Source organism: Malurus melanocephalus, unplaced genomic scaffold (assembly GCF_030028575.1).
Source record: "Malurus melanocephalus ecotype Western Australia unplaced genomic scaffold, MMel_1.1 scaffold_117, whole genome shotgun sequence".
Lineage (NCBI taxonomy): Eukaryota > Metazoa > Chordata > Aves > Passeriformes > Maluridae > Malurus > Malurus melanocephalus.
In genome coordinates, this window is record NW_026623349.1 from 1,489,156 (window position 1) to 1,507,412 (window position 18,257).

At 37.4% G+C, this 18,257-nt stretch overlaps 1 protein-coding gene across 5 annotated transcripts in view; it reads right to left on the minus strand.

The window, feature by feature from the left end:
* Positions 1–18,257, minus strand: part of NTRK2 (neurotrophic receptor tyrosine kinase 2) — a 197,731-nt gene that overhangs the window by 150,577 nt on the left and 28,897 nt on the right. For all 5 annotated transcript variants that reach the window (XM_057370011.1, XM_057370015.1, XM_057370012.1 and 2 more), the window contains exons 5-8: positions 18,023–18,177; positions 5,191–5,327; positions 2,037–2,169; positions 250–549 (exon numbers count right to left, since the gene is read on the minus strand). In XM_057370011.1, coding sequence (XP_057225994.1) covers positions 250–549; positions 2,037–2,169; positions 5,191–5,327; positions 18,023–18,177 — 725 coding nt within the window. The remainder of the gene's footprint in view (positions 1–249; positions 550–2,036; positions 2,170–5,190; positions 5,328–18,022; positions 18,178–18,257) is intronic.

The following is an 18,257-nucleotide window of genomic DNA, read 5'->3' on the forward strand; positions in this document are numbered from 1 at the left end:
CTTGGCTGGCAGGGAAGATGGTTACTCAAAGGGAAGATTTACTGGCATGGCCTCCCTTGAGAAGCAATAAACAAGAAGAAAATGCTCAAGAAAAACATTATTTTGCAAGTAATATTGAAGACATTCATTAATATAAAAAACTTCCTCCAAAATAGTTAAACTGGACAAAAGTGTTATTTCACCACTACCATCAATTTTCAATCTCTATTATAAAAAAAAAAAAAAAACAAAACAACCAACTACACTCACCATCTCCAGGCACTGACATGAAATGAGCATCAACCCGTTTTTCATCCTCTCCATAATCATTCTTTGCCAGTAAGGTATAAGCACCATTATTCAGGTGTGTGGGATTGTCCAGCTGAAGGCAGCCATGGTATTCACTTTGATTGATAACGTGTATTTTAGTACAGATGTATTCAGACTCATTCAGTACAGCTCCTTCATAGAACCACTGCAGTGTGGGCTTAGGGTTCCCTTTCACAGTGAATGGAATACACCAGTGGTGGTCCGGGGTCGGAGATTCAATAAACGTGATATTTGGTGCAACTATATTGGAAGAAAGAGTGAAAAACATCAGAATATTCTGAACACATCCTTCCTTCTTCCTCTCTCTCCCTCCCTCCCTCTCTCCCAAGTTATCATGGAAGTATTTTTCATTCATCAGTACAAAAGTATATTACTAGATGGGATGGTACCTGTTTGAAGGATACTCACACAGGAACGTACCTGCTCTGAGTACTAGAGTACTATGCTGAACTGAACTGAACTGAAGCAGCTTTTTAGAAAGAAATGAAACAAACTAGTTTCAAAGACAGAACATGTGTTAAATCACTTAAAACGTGTAAGGTGTGGGAAGTTCGGCTACTGGATCACTTGAAGGGGAAAAGAGACATTGCAACTCTACTCTGCTAAAAGAAACCACCTAAGAGTACTGAAGGAAAAAACAGTATTGAAAATATTTACAACTTGGACAAAAGCAACTAGTACTGGAAAGATACCCACCAAGGAATCCAAACTTAAAAAGTATTTTCTCAACAGAATCGGAAACAGAACAGAGTACTTAATTCTCTAATTTTTTCTGTCATAGAGGGATAATTCTCTCGTATTTTCATCCTTGTTCTCAACCTGCTAAATGGCTCAAGTTTACAGACTTCTGTTTCCCTGAAGAGATTATTCCAACACCTTGCTCAATGTTTYCCTTTATATTTATTCTTAACTAAATCAAATTTCATCTAGTTATACCCCATTTTATCACTCATAACAGTGCCAAGCTCAGAATCTCATTTACACTGTTCAAACATTTCTAGCTTATGTTCGTTCCCATAGTTATTACATATCCAATTTCAACCTACAAACCTACATCTATAGTGATTTTCTAGTTTACTCTGTCATGAGCACATGCTGAGCAAAGTTTGCCATCCACWAAGTGTTCCATTCCCATCGTCAATTAAACAGAGGGTTGCAACTTGTGAAAACATGCTGTATAGTTCATGTAAAACAAATTCAGCCTGGAGCTTAGATTTCAGAAGCCTGTGCCTTTACACTCTATATCCCTTCCCCCACCCTTGGCCCTGAGAAATAAGTGTACTATTCAAAGCTATGACAAATAAATTTACATCTGGCCGCACAAACGTTGAACAAAGCAGTTGTTGTTTGAGATAATAAGAGCTTAAACATGTGGAGTCTCGTATAATTCTACCAGCCTTTTGATGCATGCGCACTTCGCAATTCCTAAGACAATRTTCCCGTACATACACACCATTACAAACCTTCCCACAATGACAGTGCCAAACAGTATTCAGAGTTTCAGAACTTTACTTACAGATTGTTTAAACTGGAAGATAAAGCAGTTAGAAATACTTTTTTTGCAGAATACAGAGCTGAAAAAGATAAATGGAAAAACGGCTGATTGGGCTACTCCTAGCGTTAACTGCACTAGACAGTTCACATGCCTGAAGGTTGAAAAAATACCCCAAACAGTTCCTGCCAATGCAGTTTGGCCTCAGGGTCAGTATGGAGTCCTGCATACGTACAGAATACCGTAAGCTCGGCAGAGGCTTGGTCCTCTCCCACAATGTTCTCTGCTACACAGGAAATCCACAATCCACTGTCCATTGACGAAACATTCTTGATGGTGAGAGAGGCAGGGTTCTTATTTGTGTCACTCTACAAATGATCAGAAAAACATTCATGTGTCAACCACAGCATTAAGAACAAAGGAGGGGGACGGAATTATTGACCACAGCTGAATGGCGTTTTTCATTTTCCCTTCCTTTTAGCTGTAACTGTCCACAATTAATCAAAGCCTTATTTTAGTGTCTTATCCAAACAGACGCAAAACACGTACAGAACCAATTGTARCAGTCAGTGGCAGTGGATTCAAAGCTTCAAAGTCCTGCTACAAACACTGCACTCAAACATGTTTCTGCCCTGTTCCTTTCAGTCTGTGACCTTTTCTTAACACTTTATCCCTTTTACGCAAATGTATCTTTTTCTCCAACAATACACTCTTGCTCATCCGTCTCTCCTATTTCATGACTGATTTCTACAGTCTATCTCTGCCTGTTCTCCTTGAACTTTTTCTTCCTGCCTATATTGTGTTCAATGCTTGCTTTCATCCTTTTCTCTTTCCTTTATATTTATGCTTGACATCTCTTCCACTGCTGCTTTCTGAGCCTTACTGTATCTTGACAACATGCTTGCTACCTTCTTCTTAACCAAGTTTCTCTTTCTCAAGAAATCTTCCACAGGAAACTATGTACCTTCTACTACCTAAACTATTGCCTAAGTASTGTTTTATGTATTTAAGAACAAGATAATTAAGGTGAGAAGGATGATTATTGGAAGTCTTGGTTCTTACGATTCTTAGAAAATATTTTAAATAMTTATTACACAGCTATGTCATATGATTATCAAACACAGATGAATTACAAACACACTAGCAAAATCAGTTATTACACCCACATTCATATATCAGGTCCTTCATATGACCTCCAAATAATTATTATTTCCATATTAGAATTTTTCATAAAGAGCTAGACTATTTTGTTAAACTGGAAAGGAAACAAGACACACTCAAAAAATAAGTAATAATCACGATAATTTTCAAAAGCAACTTTTGAGGTACGTTTTGTAGTRTACACACACATGTCAGTGCTACAGATAACACAAACAAACATACACTGTAACTGTAAAAGCACAGCAACYTTAAGTGGCAGTCAACAGGAATCTGTGGGAACACTCCTGCAAACAGAATTTTGAACCTTGAGATGACACCATAACTTCACTTGAGTTCAAAGTCCCTTTGATCTGAGTGTGACAGTAGGGCAGGTAGCTGAAAAGGCAAACACCCCTTTGCACTTTTCCCTATTTTGGAATGGTCAGAGGAGAGTAATGCTCAAAGCTGAAAAGGCTCAACCACAGGCTCAGTGCTGATATAGAGAAAGAAAAAATCTAAACAACATCAGCTGGACTATTCACAACACAAAAACTTGGAACATAAAAGTTAGCTTTGCAGAACTAGATCTAGTCTTAACCTTTGCTAACGTCTCTCTTGTAAAACAGGTGAGACAAAATAGTGGAAAGCAGCATACAAGGTGAAGAAAACAAAGGCAGAAACTGAGATACAGATGCAAAAGAAACTAAACCAAAAGCAACACTCATAAGAAAGAAAAGGATAGTGAATGGCAAATAAGGTTTAAAAGGCATATGCTCTTCTGCTACTATAAAGACTCCTGTGCTCTGTGGCTAAGGTTGTAGCCAGCCTGTCCTATGAGCCCCTCTAAAATAGCATGATCAAGTTATGCCAAGACAGAATACTCATAGAAACCTTGAAGCAAACTGACCTTGGCATTTCCTAAAGATGGGAAGGTTAAAAAATTAGATGATCTCACTTTTTGAACAGTATCCCACATTTGTTTTGGCTCCCAGAACCGAAAAAAAACCAAAAAAAAACCAAAAAAAAACCCAAGGAAAAAAAAAAAGAGCACGACTTGGCATAGGTTCCCCAAACTGTTTTAATTTCTTGTTCCTGATGACGACTGATGCCTTGATGCCTTTGGGGTGTTTTACAGATCAGAGAAAATTTTAAAAATACAACTAGAGTTCTGCAGGGCTCTTACTTATGAAGGCTGGAATGAAAGACAGGCTAGCTAAATTCCATACACAACTGATAAAATGAACTTTGGAAAGAAAATATRTAAAATATAAAAACTATGAAACCCAAGAGGTTCTGTCTCCTCCTCACTGAAGAAAGAGTTTTGGAAGCACACATCACACACCTTGTACAGACCAAAAAGCTTTATGCAGTGTGCACCATCATAAATGTAGGATGGCCAATGCCATAAAATCTTAATAAACATTTACTACTGGGAAATAATAGCAGTATGTGAGGTAAGCAGCTGCATGTTCAAGATCTGCTTATAAGCCCATCCTTTGTCAACACTTCCATCAGAAAGAACTTAAGCAGCACACAATCTACAGTGGAGACAAAAAAATGTAAAGATCCTAGAAAACAATATTGCCCCACCTGGATGATTTAAATGAGGAAAGATATTCATGTGTCATTAAAAAAAAAAAACAAAAAAAACCCCAAAAAAACCACCAAAAACAAAAAAAAAAATAAAAACACAAACAAACCAAAACAAAACCAACCTGACAGTCTTTTAAGTAAAATCTTCAATTTCAAGGCTTCATGTTGCTTCTAGGTGTGTTGAAGAAAAATTAAACAAGCCACAGAACATTTACCACCAAATTCCAACACACCAAAGTTTGAAATGAAAATCGAATCAAATTACAGATGTGAAGATTTTTTCACAATTAGTATAGATTGGATTTATTCTCTGTAACCAAGTATCATAAGATTACTAAGTGATAATAAGAAAGTCCTTGCGTTTCAGTATCCCAATCCACATTACTTCCAGAAATTTACATTACTCTCATTTACAAGTGAACACCCAAAAACCAGACTGCAAATCAGTCTTGAGAAACAAGTGTCTGCCATTTTCTGAAAGCAGTGCCACAATCACTCTGGATTGAAAGTAACTGGAAGATAAACTTAATCGCAATCTTAATTTTCTATTTAATCTTTTAATAGAAAGTTAACTGGAGCTGGACATGAAGCTTCATCCACCCTTCAGCAGGTATCACCTGCCTCTGAATTGTCATGTATTTGAATATAAAACTTACCTCATGGTTTGAAACAAGATTAGTTACCACCCAAGACACATTTGGGGGCGGCCCGCCAGTAGTATCACAGTACAACGTGATGCTCTTTCCTTCCACCACGGTGATGTTRTAATTGCTTAAGTTTGCTGAGGGCAAGTCTGTGAGAGAAACAACAACAGAATAACCCCACACATATTTGACAGAACAGACACCATGCAACTATAAACAAGCCACATATATGCAATCACTACATCAAACACTCCCTGTAGTCAGTACTACTCAGTCGTGCAGTACAAACCGTATCTTTGAAAATATACAACGACAATCTTCAGCTGCTATTTATTTTCTGCTCCTCCTCTGCTTCACATCCTAAAACATTACTGCATGTGGAAATACATTAACTAGTGAATTTTATAGGAATACATGTCAGGTGCACAAACAGAAATTACCCTAACTCTGTTTAAAACTGGAAATTTTATCTGTCTCTTTGTAACASCTGCAAAGCAACTTCTATGTTCCACTGACATTGTGGTATTTCGATAGTTCTCCACAACACTAACAGGAAAATCCCCACTGCAGCCTTCCCTCTCACAAAGACACAACTCAAAGAAAGCAGGGCAAAACCTGCATCTTAAACTCAAAATGAGGGAAACAGAACACTTAATAGTTTGAATTAGAGAAGGGAGAGGACAGAAGAGAGGGTTGACAATTGCACAGAGCTGACTTTTCTATTGCCCTCAGGAAAGCAGAAAAGCAGTGAGAGGTTGCACTTCTCAGGAAACAAGACCAGGTTTTACAAGAATCAGGACTACTCCTATATCTTATAGAGCTATAAATCACTTTGTTCCTCATTCTAAGGCATTCAAAACAATGGGAGCTTCCCAGAGAGTAAACGTTTACAAGAACACAAGGAATTACAGACTGACCCTCTTCAAAAATAACAACAGCAATATCAGTAGATTTCAGGCACAGAGGAACATTTCATATTTATTTAAGGAGCAAATAATTATGCACTATTCTAGAAATACCATCTTCCTTAAAAGATACTGTGCCATCATTTGAAGCTGATACACTATGTAAAGAGTCTTGGTCTCCTTTATGAGGCATTTCACATCAACTGTTCCAGGCAAATTTTACTTGCAATTTATCATCTCCAATTATCAAGCTTATCTGCTGTGCAGGACATTTATGCGTGCTCTTGCAATGACTCCTTTTTCTGAAACAATTGCTCTTTTCTGTTTTGCTTTTTAGTTGAGAGTACAGCAGTTTCATCATGGACTTGCTATACACAAGTTTAACAAAGACTTTTGTCTTTATGTAAAAGATCCAAAACAAATAACTATCAAATCACTGTGAACACATTCACATGTTTGCTGGAGGTTCAACTGAAGTTATATGTATTGGAAGCCTCCCTTTAATCTGCTCAATAAAAACATAAATGAGAGAAAGTAATATGGARAAGAAGATGAATAATTTTCCAGACAATGCTTTCTTGCCTAATAAGATTTGAAGATCATCACAAGTATACAATAACTGCTCAGGCAATTCTCACAGTGTTTTAAGTAGTGCGGTAATATGATTCCCATTATAGGCATCATGGATTTCTTCTATTATGATCACTTTATAAATCATGTGTTGAAGTTTATTGAGACAGAGCTGGGGAGTTTGTATGCCTTGATGCAGTAATCTGTTAGCGAAGGTAGCCATCTGCTCTAGCCTGCTGTGAATTCAAATCTCACCAGTGTCTGTCAACTAGCTGAGCAGGAAATAAAACTAATTGTAGGGAACATTTGGATATTAATTATGCCAGTTAGGGARCAAGAAGAGAAGTAATGAGATAATTTGCTTTATAAAGTTACACTTCCACAACACCTCTGAATACTATTTCAATTACTCTTGCCAGACCTGAACATGCAAAGAGATAAAAGGTCCCCACTCTTCCTGACCTTAGTGCTTGGGACAAGGTCTACATGATAGATTAGCATTTCACYGTGCAAACTGGCACAGTTCCTACTAACACATCATTTCACACGAAACCTCTCATGCAAGCAAAAATAAAAACAACTTTGGTTGGTCCCTTAGAGCTCTTCTTTAATAGCTGTTAAGTTTTGAGACAACTTCTTCCTGGAATGTTTTAATTTATAGGATAAACAACTGAAGTTTGTACTGTACAATTGTTTGTACAATTCCTCTGGTACTGGCTCTGGTTCCCACCCAGAACTAGATCTAGTTCTGTTTATTTGCAGAAGTCTGCACATGTCATGTCGGTGTTACATCTCTAATGGAAACAGCTACATCATGCTTATATCCTGCCAGAAGGTTATRAAATAATACTGCTTTTTATTCCGTATGTTCCTAAAGTTACAATAAAAACCATTTGGAAGGCTCCTGCATCAAAAAAGTACAAATGGAATGGACTGGAATGGAATGGAATAGAATAGACTACAGTTAGAATTAGAAATAGAATAGAATAGAAATCACAGTATTGTGTCTGTTTTCTTTTATTTTTTTTCCCAATCATAAGATGGGCGGAAAACACAATAATTGTCTCGGGATTAATTTTTTATGGTTAGATATATTGAGATAGTGTGTTTTAATTGCAAGGTCATTTTGCTTTTACKTCCAGTGGCACCCAGACTACTTCACAGCAGAATCCACACTAGCTGAGATGTGGCTGTTTGGGAAAAGAAGACAGTCACATCAGGCCTCATCTAGACATGTGACATACATTGCCTTTACCAGCAAAACCTGTACTTAAAAATTGTAAAAAATCTACAAAACTGTATTTTTAAAAACCGCAATGGATTTTAACATACAGAAATGCTCAGTTTGTACGCTCAATGTAGTGTGAGGCCATTTATACTGGTCAGTAGCACTTTGATACAACCGCAGAGACACCCAACCACACTGCCTTCACTCCTGAGTCAATTTGGTTAAATGCAGTGTTTYAGATGGATATCACTTTTGTTGATAGGGATGTACACTTTAAAGGACTTTGTAAACAGCAACATACACAAAAAACATACTCAAATAYTTCTGTATACTGCCAGCATAGTAAGATTGGACTGTAGTGTAAGGGACTATACCAGGTAGGCATGACATCATCTTTCCTCAAGTTTCATCTTGATATCTGTCAGACAGAGATTACTCTGTGCCCCAAAGCTCAAAACACAATCTCTGTTTCAAACTTTGATAGAATKAATTATTATAAGTCTGGATAACAGCAATAATCCTGCTAGCATCTGACTGATTTTTCAAGTTTGGTATATTCTTGGTCTTAACCTTCTCTAGCAATGAATTTTACAGGCTGTAAAAGAGCCATTCCCTTTTACCAGTTCTGAATTTTTTCACTGACATTTAAATTTAGTGAGTACTCTCCTGTTCTGGTGGAACAGAGTGAAGAGATTTTCTGAACCATCTTCTTAAGATCACCTTGTTTTATTTTGTTTTTCAGTTTTCCCCTCTTTTCAATAATCTATCCAAACTTTTTCAATTTCTACAAAAAAATGGGAGAACAGAAACTGCTACKGAAAACTTTAAACAGTAATGTAGAGAGCAACACAGTTTGATAGACGAAAGCATACACCAAAATCCATGTGTTTCATTATGCACTGGCATATAACAGCTATGTTCTTTCACCACATACAGAATGTATTTTCTCATATTCAGCTTGGTTACCCTTTATTCCCAGGAACAGACAGCTCTGGATTGGAATAAGCAGTCATTTCCCTCACCCCAAYACACGCACACAGAACTAGAGACAAGCAGGAGAAGCTCATTCATGACAGCTGAGTCTCTCCAAATATCATTCCATGCCTTAACAGAAACAAACACTCCTTTAAGTAGGGTTTGTGGGGGGCATTTACCTTCCCAGACCATCATTAGTGCAAAAGGATGGCCTGAAGCCATCAGACAGTGAAACTGCCAAGCATCTCAAGGGAATGACTCACATCTTCCCTGTGCACAGCTGGGACTTGGGCAGCCACGAAACCAAACACTTCAGATGCCATTTCYAAAGGTTACTACTACATTCAGCTACACAACTGTCAATGGAAATTAAGAAAATKAATGTGCCTAAATTCCTACAGGGATTTCCAAGTTTTCATGCTGCTACTTATTATCTTCTACAGAAAACTTAAACTGCCCTTTCTAGAGCCAGACTGTCACTGTATGCCAAAGGAAGGATATGATCTAATAGAGAAATAAAAACTRTAGTCTGTAACTCAATTCTTAGCACCAGGAACATTTTAGCCAGTAAACTAAGGCAACTTTTAAAATAAGGTAGTCTTAAGCCAGAAGAAGTAAACCCACCATTATGCCAAAAACACTGTTTCACTATCCGCAGTTATAAAAATTTTCACAAAATTAAAACCACATCAACTTTTTCTGCTTCAGCCTTCATCTGTTCAGTTCTGGGATTTGTTCAGTTGCTCAAAAACCTTCACAAATTCTCTCAATATGGTCAATTAGTCTCACTAATACCTAAGAAATTACGTAATGAAAAATTAGTACCTGTGAGAATACCATCAATTTAATATTGCATTCCTTTGTGCCATCCTTTGCAGACTAAGTCGCTGATTTCCATCAGCCTTTCAACAAATTCCCAGGAGTCTAGACACCACAGAGTGTCACTAAACAGTTTTCAATGTGGCCCATGACATCTCTTTTTTGCCTGGCATGTTTCTAGAGGTCAGTTTGCTGTGTGATAAAAACAAGTAACTACCAAAAAAAAAAAAAAGACAATTTTTTTTCTGCATCTGGTCTTTAACAAGGTAATTTTAACCTTCACCTGAAATCTTTAACCATCTTTTTAATAAATATGTCAGACACAGAATTATTAAATTAATACTGAAGCAGCAACCATCTATTAAACAACCATTTAAGGCAGACTACCACAACCACTGATTTATAAAATAACCATTGCAATTCTTAAGGTACAGTGGTTGAAATCATTCTACTTTCCTCACATAAGGTTCCAGTACAGTCTAGGGTTTTTGGTTCTCCTGCTTTGGCAGCTGATTACATCACTACAGCACAGTCTGGTAACAACCACTACTTGTAYTGCCTGGAGCCTGTAAACAGGAGGGTTGACAATGCAATTTGTTACGAACTGTCACATAGATGTGCAAATTTCTAAGGTCTTACTAGTTCAAAACAGGTTGTATCAATGCACAGAAAACAGACTTTTCTTGTATAATTCTATTCAAATTCTGCCTTGTTTGCAAAGACAAGTAATGTTTACAAATTCCAAAGATCTTTTTTATGGGCTTTTAAGGGTTTAAAAAAACAGCAAAAAACTTTCTAGTAATTCTAGCTATAAAGATAAGAGCTGTTGGATATGTGATTCACCTCTTGTTTTTCACTTAAAAGCCTGCAGCCAACAAGCTCTGAGCCAGATTCCAGCTATTGGGTAAGTGGGCAAGTTTCCATTGAAGTCTGCAGAATGACAGGGAAAAAGCAGCCTAGTTGCATCTTTAAAGGACTATAAAAAAATACCCCAAAAGTTTACATGCAAAGCATGAATTAAAGAAACATAAGCAATTGTCTCCATTTCCTGTTGTATCATAACTACAGAATCAAAAKGCTGAATACATAGAGAAGATTGCAGAAATCTCATGGAAGTTGTTACAAGATTACAAGCACAGGCATATTCAATAAAGACTAAAAAAAAATATGTTAGGCAAATAATGTACAAAATTAACAGAAATAAGGGATGTTTAAAACAAATTTTTACCTTTCATTTATATTCTGGAACCCAAAGATCCCCATCTTAATTTTTTTTCTGGAGCTCCAAGATTCCTTTCCTCTCCATTCTTCATTTCCTTACACTAACCACCACACACTACTCTCCGTCACTTCACTAGGACTTTACCATCATGAACAACAAAACTTGAAATTTCAAATGGATTAAACTGGACAGTAAAAGCATTAATCTTAGAGATATAAGAAGAAAAGATGAAAATGAATCCAGAATTATGACCCATTTCCCCAGATTTCCATCCTCCCACTGAGTGCGAACATAAATTAAAAAAACCTGCCCTGGATCAAAATTTCTTCAAACCTTCAGAATATATAGCCATTGTGAATAAAGCACTRAATCACCACTGAATAGACATATGCTTGCCATGTGGCACAGCAAATATTGATGGGTGTTTTCCACAATGACCGAATGTACCAACGGTACTTTGCACAGGTCTGGCAGAACGTATCTCTCTCAGGAGGCAGAATGAGTGATATGGCAGCTCACTGAGCCACCAAATATTTTAAAATAAAATAAATCTGCCTCCTATCATGGCATGCCTGATGGTCACTTTCAACTGGGAACCTTTACAGAAAATAATTTAACAAGTACAGTCTCTACCAGAAGATGATAAGTCTAATTTAAAGTATGCTTTCCCAGAGCCAATGCACTCTTTGTCCACCACTCCACACTTAGGTATAATTTTCTCTAGAAGCAAAATCCTTTACAGAGAGCCAGCACATGATGTAGCAAAGACCACAAGACTTGCTAACTCATCTTCACAACCACAGCAGCAAGTGCTGTCTCCACAGAACTGTCACCCCATCCAGGGCTTCAAACACCATCATCAATGCAGTGCAGCCAAAAGCAACCAACAGATTGCACTAATTCGGTTGGACACCAAACTGCCAYCTGCAGTTAACCTGCACAAAAACTCTGAAGGTTGCTGCTGGTATTTCAAGCCAGAAGAAGGGCTTACATTTCCAAGGTTTGCATCAGCTCTTTAACTTTTAGCCAAGATCTTTCTTTTAAGAACCCTCTGTGTGATCTGGATTCCTATTGGAAGGTGCTGAAAAAAATAGCATCTTGCAGCACCTGATTTGTTTAATTGACCTGCTCCCAGTAATAATATAAACAAAGTACATCATATGCAAGAATTTTCAGATGATGTGCTTTTACAGAGGCCATCAATCTTATCAATAMTTCCTTTGCTAGCAGCATCATTAATGTATCCAGCCATGTTCTCTGAATGGCTAAAGAAATTAAATTACATCTAGAGAAATTGTTCTAACCTGGCATTTAAGCTTTAGTTGGTCCACAACAGCTTTCAAAACAAAACTAAAGGCAGGTAGTGCTGAATATCAGCCACAAGCTTACCTGATGAACTGAGAGCTAAACAGTGAACTGAGAGCTAAACAGCCTTTGAAAAGTAAGTTAATGAGGCCCAGCTCATGCAAACCTCTAAAAATGGCTTCTTATTCACTAAGTGTATAATAATGCACTTCATTCCTGTATTGCTATCTGCAGAATTTCATGTGCATCCAGAAAACCCTCAAAACAATGGTGATCCATCTAATACTGCAACATGATAAACATGAGATCCTGAAACAGGATCACCAATGTAAAAAAGTAAAATGATGGGTATCACTTTCCATRCCAAATATACTATATACCAAGTATATTACTGAAAGGATGCCCCTTTTAAAGAAAACAGTACTTTCCTTAGACTTCAGAATAGAGTTACCCAGTCATCACCTAGATAGAGCAAAGAATATGACCAGAAAAGWGTCAAAGAGCTGCTTTTCTTAGCAGATCAGTACTTTACACTTCCACAGATGTGAAAAGTCAGGCACAGAGAGTATSTCCATAAACCTGAACAATGTGATGAATTCAGAAACCATACCTGAGCGATCCAGACAAACKTCTTTCCCCTGGATAGTGCCTTAGTTCTATTTCTAACAGCTTTATAATACAAATCTCCTTCACTTAAATTAAAACAGAACTAAAATCAGAATTATCAAACAAAAACCATTTTTTTAATATGAGACATTCACACATGCCACATATGGCACAACTATCATCATTCACAGTCCCTGATTTRTGTATCATGTTGATGATCATGTCTAAACATCTGTATGAAACTTGATGATTGATTCACAAATAGATGTTGCATGTTCAGAAGGAAGTTATGTACATRTCTTTGAAAATAAGATTCCTGTTGCCTTTTCAAACTCCATAAATTATTGGTTATTTCCACTTAAAAGCCAGAAAATTGTTTTAATTAAGATTGGAAAATTCTAACTCAACTTCAGAGCAGCAGTGAAACCCCATTACCATCAAAGTCTAATAAAAAAAAAGTTTTTACATAGCCCATGATCACAGATAAGAATTAAAATTCTTACAGAAAAAATAAGAACTGTTTGCTACCACACGTCATGCACCACATCTAGTTCTTGTGCCAAAATAAACAACACAGGCTAGTGAATCCATGAACATTCTGAAAGGTAAACACTGAGAACATATCAGGCTTTTTTTAAACTCACTTAATTCTGCCTGTAATGTTCTCCTAATAGTCTTATCTGTGAAATCTGGCTGGTAGTGGAAAAAAAATGTCAACACCCACTGGATTATGCCTTTGCTTGTGGTTTTAGACTGCATTGTACTGTGATTGCCTAAGATCTAACACTTATTTTATTGACTCAGTAATACTACAAATCTTTTCTGTAAATTCAAAGAAACAAACATGTCAATCCTTAAATCTGCCTTTTTTCCCTCCTTAGGATTTATAACCACCTGCCTCCGGTCTGGTATTACCATTTACTTATTTACCTCTAGCACAACAAAAAAATCACCAGAAACAGGCTTAAATGAAGCCAGACCCAGCTCCAGTCCATTTTCAGTCATCAGAGCAATTGCCTGTTGCAAATCATGAGTTTCCCCAACAAACAAGAAATGGGCAAGCTGTTACTTTAGCCTGAAATTCTACGTTACAGCAACTTCTAAAATTTTGTCGATTATACACAAATAGCAGCACTAAGGGCAACACCACTGTACTTTGTGCACAAGGGAACACACAGGCAAAGATTGTGACCATTCATTAAATCCATARCTCATAGACCAGACAAAAGTTCCCCTCACTGGCTAGAGACATAAACAGACAGCTAGTCTGAACATACCTCAGTTATGCATAAAGAAAATTAGCACAGGGAACTAATCAGCTGATGTGACACTCTTCAGTRGATTCTAACTAGTCTATGTGATCCACAACAATAAAGAAGGCACCCAAAGAAACAATATATCATAAAAAAAGCATCCAAAGCTGGCATAGTGAGCAAAATCGTAAGACAAATGAAGCACAACATCTGCATATATGAAACTGAATTGGCCAGATAAGGCAAAATACCATTACTAGACTGAGATGCAAATCAGTACAAAATCTGCACAGGACTGCAGAGAAATCTGTAGAAGTCACGCCTTTTCCTAAAACACCACAACATAAAAAGACATTTTTCACTATCACAGAAATCAATGATAACACCTCAGTAACTGAGTGTCTACCAGAGATATCAAACAACACATTAACAATCAGTCCCAAGGACATGGGCCTACTTCCTTGGCATAAAGTGAGCTCCAGGTGATCTGCTGGACTGACAGACCTTACCCAAGGCATGGAACATACCTCGCTTCCAAGGAGTCTTAGAAAYGTTAATAAGAATAAAGTGTTTACTCACTTAGTTCTCTTTATTGATTTTCTAATGCTATTTATCAGATGGAAACAAAAGAAGGTGTCCCAGGTGGTGCTTCTGTCCATGTTGTACAGACAACTAGCAAATGCTGTGAAAATGGCAAAACTGAGCACCACMGTTTCTATACAGAAAGGTTCTAATACTACTATTGTGGAGATGCAACTTGAAAAACTTTGGCATAGAAATCACAYGTGAATCTAAAATCTAGAAGAATCTGAAAATTTTCATCATATCTACATACATTTCAAGTGCAGTTGGAAAAATAATTATTGATTGACGCTTTTAATATTGCAGCCGGAAAGGGTCTTCTACATAGTAAGCATACCTGACTTTAAACCTCAAGGAAATAAGCCACAAAGTTGATGACATYTAAATTGCACATTATTGAATACTTCCACAGTGCAAACAATAAACAAGTATCATARAAATTTGTTAATTTTCTCATCAATTAGCTATAAATCAAAGCCTTATGATAAAGAAACCACAGTGGCCTCTACCTACTTCCCAGCAAAAGATTTATTTACAGCACACAGCAGAAAGACATCCTATTACCAAAATATTTATCACACACTGTATAGGCCTCTTACTGTAATATTATGAGGTAATAGCACCTGAAYATAAAGAAGAGTGTAAGTTTGCATAGTTTATAAATTGAAGAAAAAGCAAATTCAACAACAAGATGGTATGAAACCATTTCATTAGCAGACAAAATTWAAAAAGCAGAGAAAATGTTTTATTTTAAAAATGCAGAAATCTACATGTCCAAAAATTTCTCTTCATATCAAAAGGAGCTAAAAAAGAAAGCAGGAAAATAAAATCAGTAGGTCARAAGCTGAATTCCCCTTCTATTTCAGTTCTATGTATTAGCCTCTCAGAAAGTTCTGGAAATGAAATCCTTTATCAAGCTTCATCAATGATTTTGTTTTGAAATAAGACTTTCCTTTAAAATAGGGAAAAATATCTGCAACATACTGTAATCAAGAGCCATGCATTGGATTTTTCAGCTCTCTTCCAGAACACAGCCCACAAACATGGTCATTCCTCTTCACCTGGGATTCTCTACTCTGTGTCTAGGAAAAAGATGTGTTGTCATCCTTATTAAAAATCTGTGTCCTGCACTGGCTCATATTGTAAAAGGTAAATTAAGAGGAAACAGCTGCTAAAAGAAAAGGTAAAAAAAAAAAAAAGAGGGGGGAATGATGTAAAATTTGGAGATATTTTGGACCCTGTAAACTAACACAAATGATTTGTAGGCATGCACTAGGCATCAACTCAGATCTTCAGAGCAATGCATGTTTTCCATATACAAATTACACATAGTGCAAATTCCTATCTAAATGTTGTATATACTCATCTTCCCTCCTCCTTTTCCTTCTCTAGYTGGAAGTACCACCTTCCCTTGTCATGACAAGTATTTTAGTCAAGATATGCCCACAGGATGCACGCATGTGTACACACATATGCACCTACACAGCATCCAGGGCTCAGAGACAAGCCTGTTTTGGCTGCAGATGGTTAAGAAATCAGGGGAAAGAACTAATCTCTCACAGGTTTAATTCTGGGTATTTAACATCAAAAGTTTTCAAAGGAAAATCCTAGCAACCTGGTAGYTTCAAGACGTGCCAACCAAGAATGGTACAAAATGTGCTGGAGTTTCTCTTTTGCACTAATTGATCTCAGTGCAACAGCCGACCTCTCTACACACAGCACATTAATCCACCTTCTCGTCGATCCAGCTGGAGCAGAAGGTTGGGTCAGCTCAGAAAGGTATTATCTCCCATTTCAGGTAAATCAGATCCTGGAGCACACAGGACCAACCCTGCAGCTCACAAGACTCCCTAAAAAGGTGGAGGTTTTTTTTTGATTGCACCAGACACTAACAACCATTTTTGCCACCCCAAAATAGTCCCAGAAGGAAGCCAAACACATAGCAACAGWGATATGTGGCCATAATACACATTATTGCCAGTAAATGCTGCACTTGTGGGGCCTGCAGTATGTGTCCACCACGGTTGTTCTTTAGTGGCAGCTGCTACCAGAGAATGTCACACCCTCCACACRGGCAGTGGAGAAAATGTCACTCAAAGGGCAAAGATGGAAGGAGAAAAGGTGCAATTTTCCCTACTGCTCAGATTCACATATAGAGGTTTTCCTATTCAAATAAGCCTTCCATGAGGATCCCCTTGCTCCTTTTCCTTCTTGCTGGCCTGCTGCTGGGGATGCCAGCTCACCACTCTGCTTACRGAGTGTGACATCATGTCAGAAACACCCCATCTCTACCCCTCATACACAGAGGAGAAAACTCTTCAGCTAGTGAATGAAACCTTTCCCCAGCTTCACAGGACCATATGTATGCAGCAAAATTGAACATAAAGAAGGTAAGGGGATGGCCTTATTGCTACAGCATTTTTCTGCTATTTCTGTATTTCTATATGTCCATATACCTGAAAACAGTATGTTACAATATGCCACAGACCCAAGCTTGATATAATTCTTTTGAATAGCCTTTAAAGTAAATTCAATAGAGTTTTATCTGCATCAAGAACAGAGCTATTGCTGATTTGTCTCAGCATGCATGAATTTTTTGTATTTTTGAAGGAAAATAAAKAATTCATTAACCATAAATACCTGAAAAAAATTCAAGGAAGTAAAATTTCATGTCCATTGAGCCTGGAAACACTGCTATTTAGTTCAACAAAGGCACATGCATTCTACCTAATACTTGTGTGCTATCCACAATCAGTGTTCTGTTTCCCTAAACTTTACTAATGGTACTTTCTTAAACGATCAAGACAAAAACAAACAGCTTTATATGAACTGGTGAAGGGTCTTGAAAGGGGAGCCATACGAGGAGTGACTGAGGTAATTTGGTTTGTTTAGCCAGGAGGACACTGAAGGGACACCTCATGAGAGGAAGAGGWAAGGCAGGCACTGATCTCTTCACACTCATTACGAACAACAGGACTCAAGCAAATGGCATGAAGATGAGTCAGAGGGAGCTAGGTTGGCTATCAGGAGGATAGCTGGGCACTGGAACAGGTTCTCCAGGGAACCCTGTCTAAATTCAAAAGGAGTCTGGACAATGCTATTGGGCACATGGTGTTACTTTTGGGGTGAACTGTGCAGGGCCAGGAGTTGGACTTAAGGATGGGTCACTTCCAGCTCAGCTTATTCTGTGATTCTGTGAAGTTCACAGAATTATTCCATGTGGAGTGAATGACCACTGAATGGTTAATATCTCCATTAATATATATAAAGGTTAATGCCTCCACCACAATTCCTCCTGAGATGCACCTTCTAAAGAARCATTTTTTTTGCTTCCTGGTTATGATAGTTTAGCAGTAGTTTTGTGTTAAAAGAATATTACCGCAGTTTGGGACCTTCATATCCAGCAGGGCTGTCGTCTTATTGTTGTCATCTATGCAATATAAGTCCTGAGTTTCTGGATAAAACTTGGTCTCTTGGAATTTCTTGATCCACATGATTTCACAGGAGCACTTGAATGGATTGTCCACCAATATCCTACAGGAAAAAATGCCAATTTATTTAGAAGGTGGAACATGCAACACATACAGAAAAAAAAAAAAAAAAAAAAAAAAAAA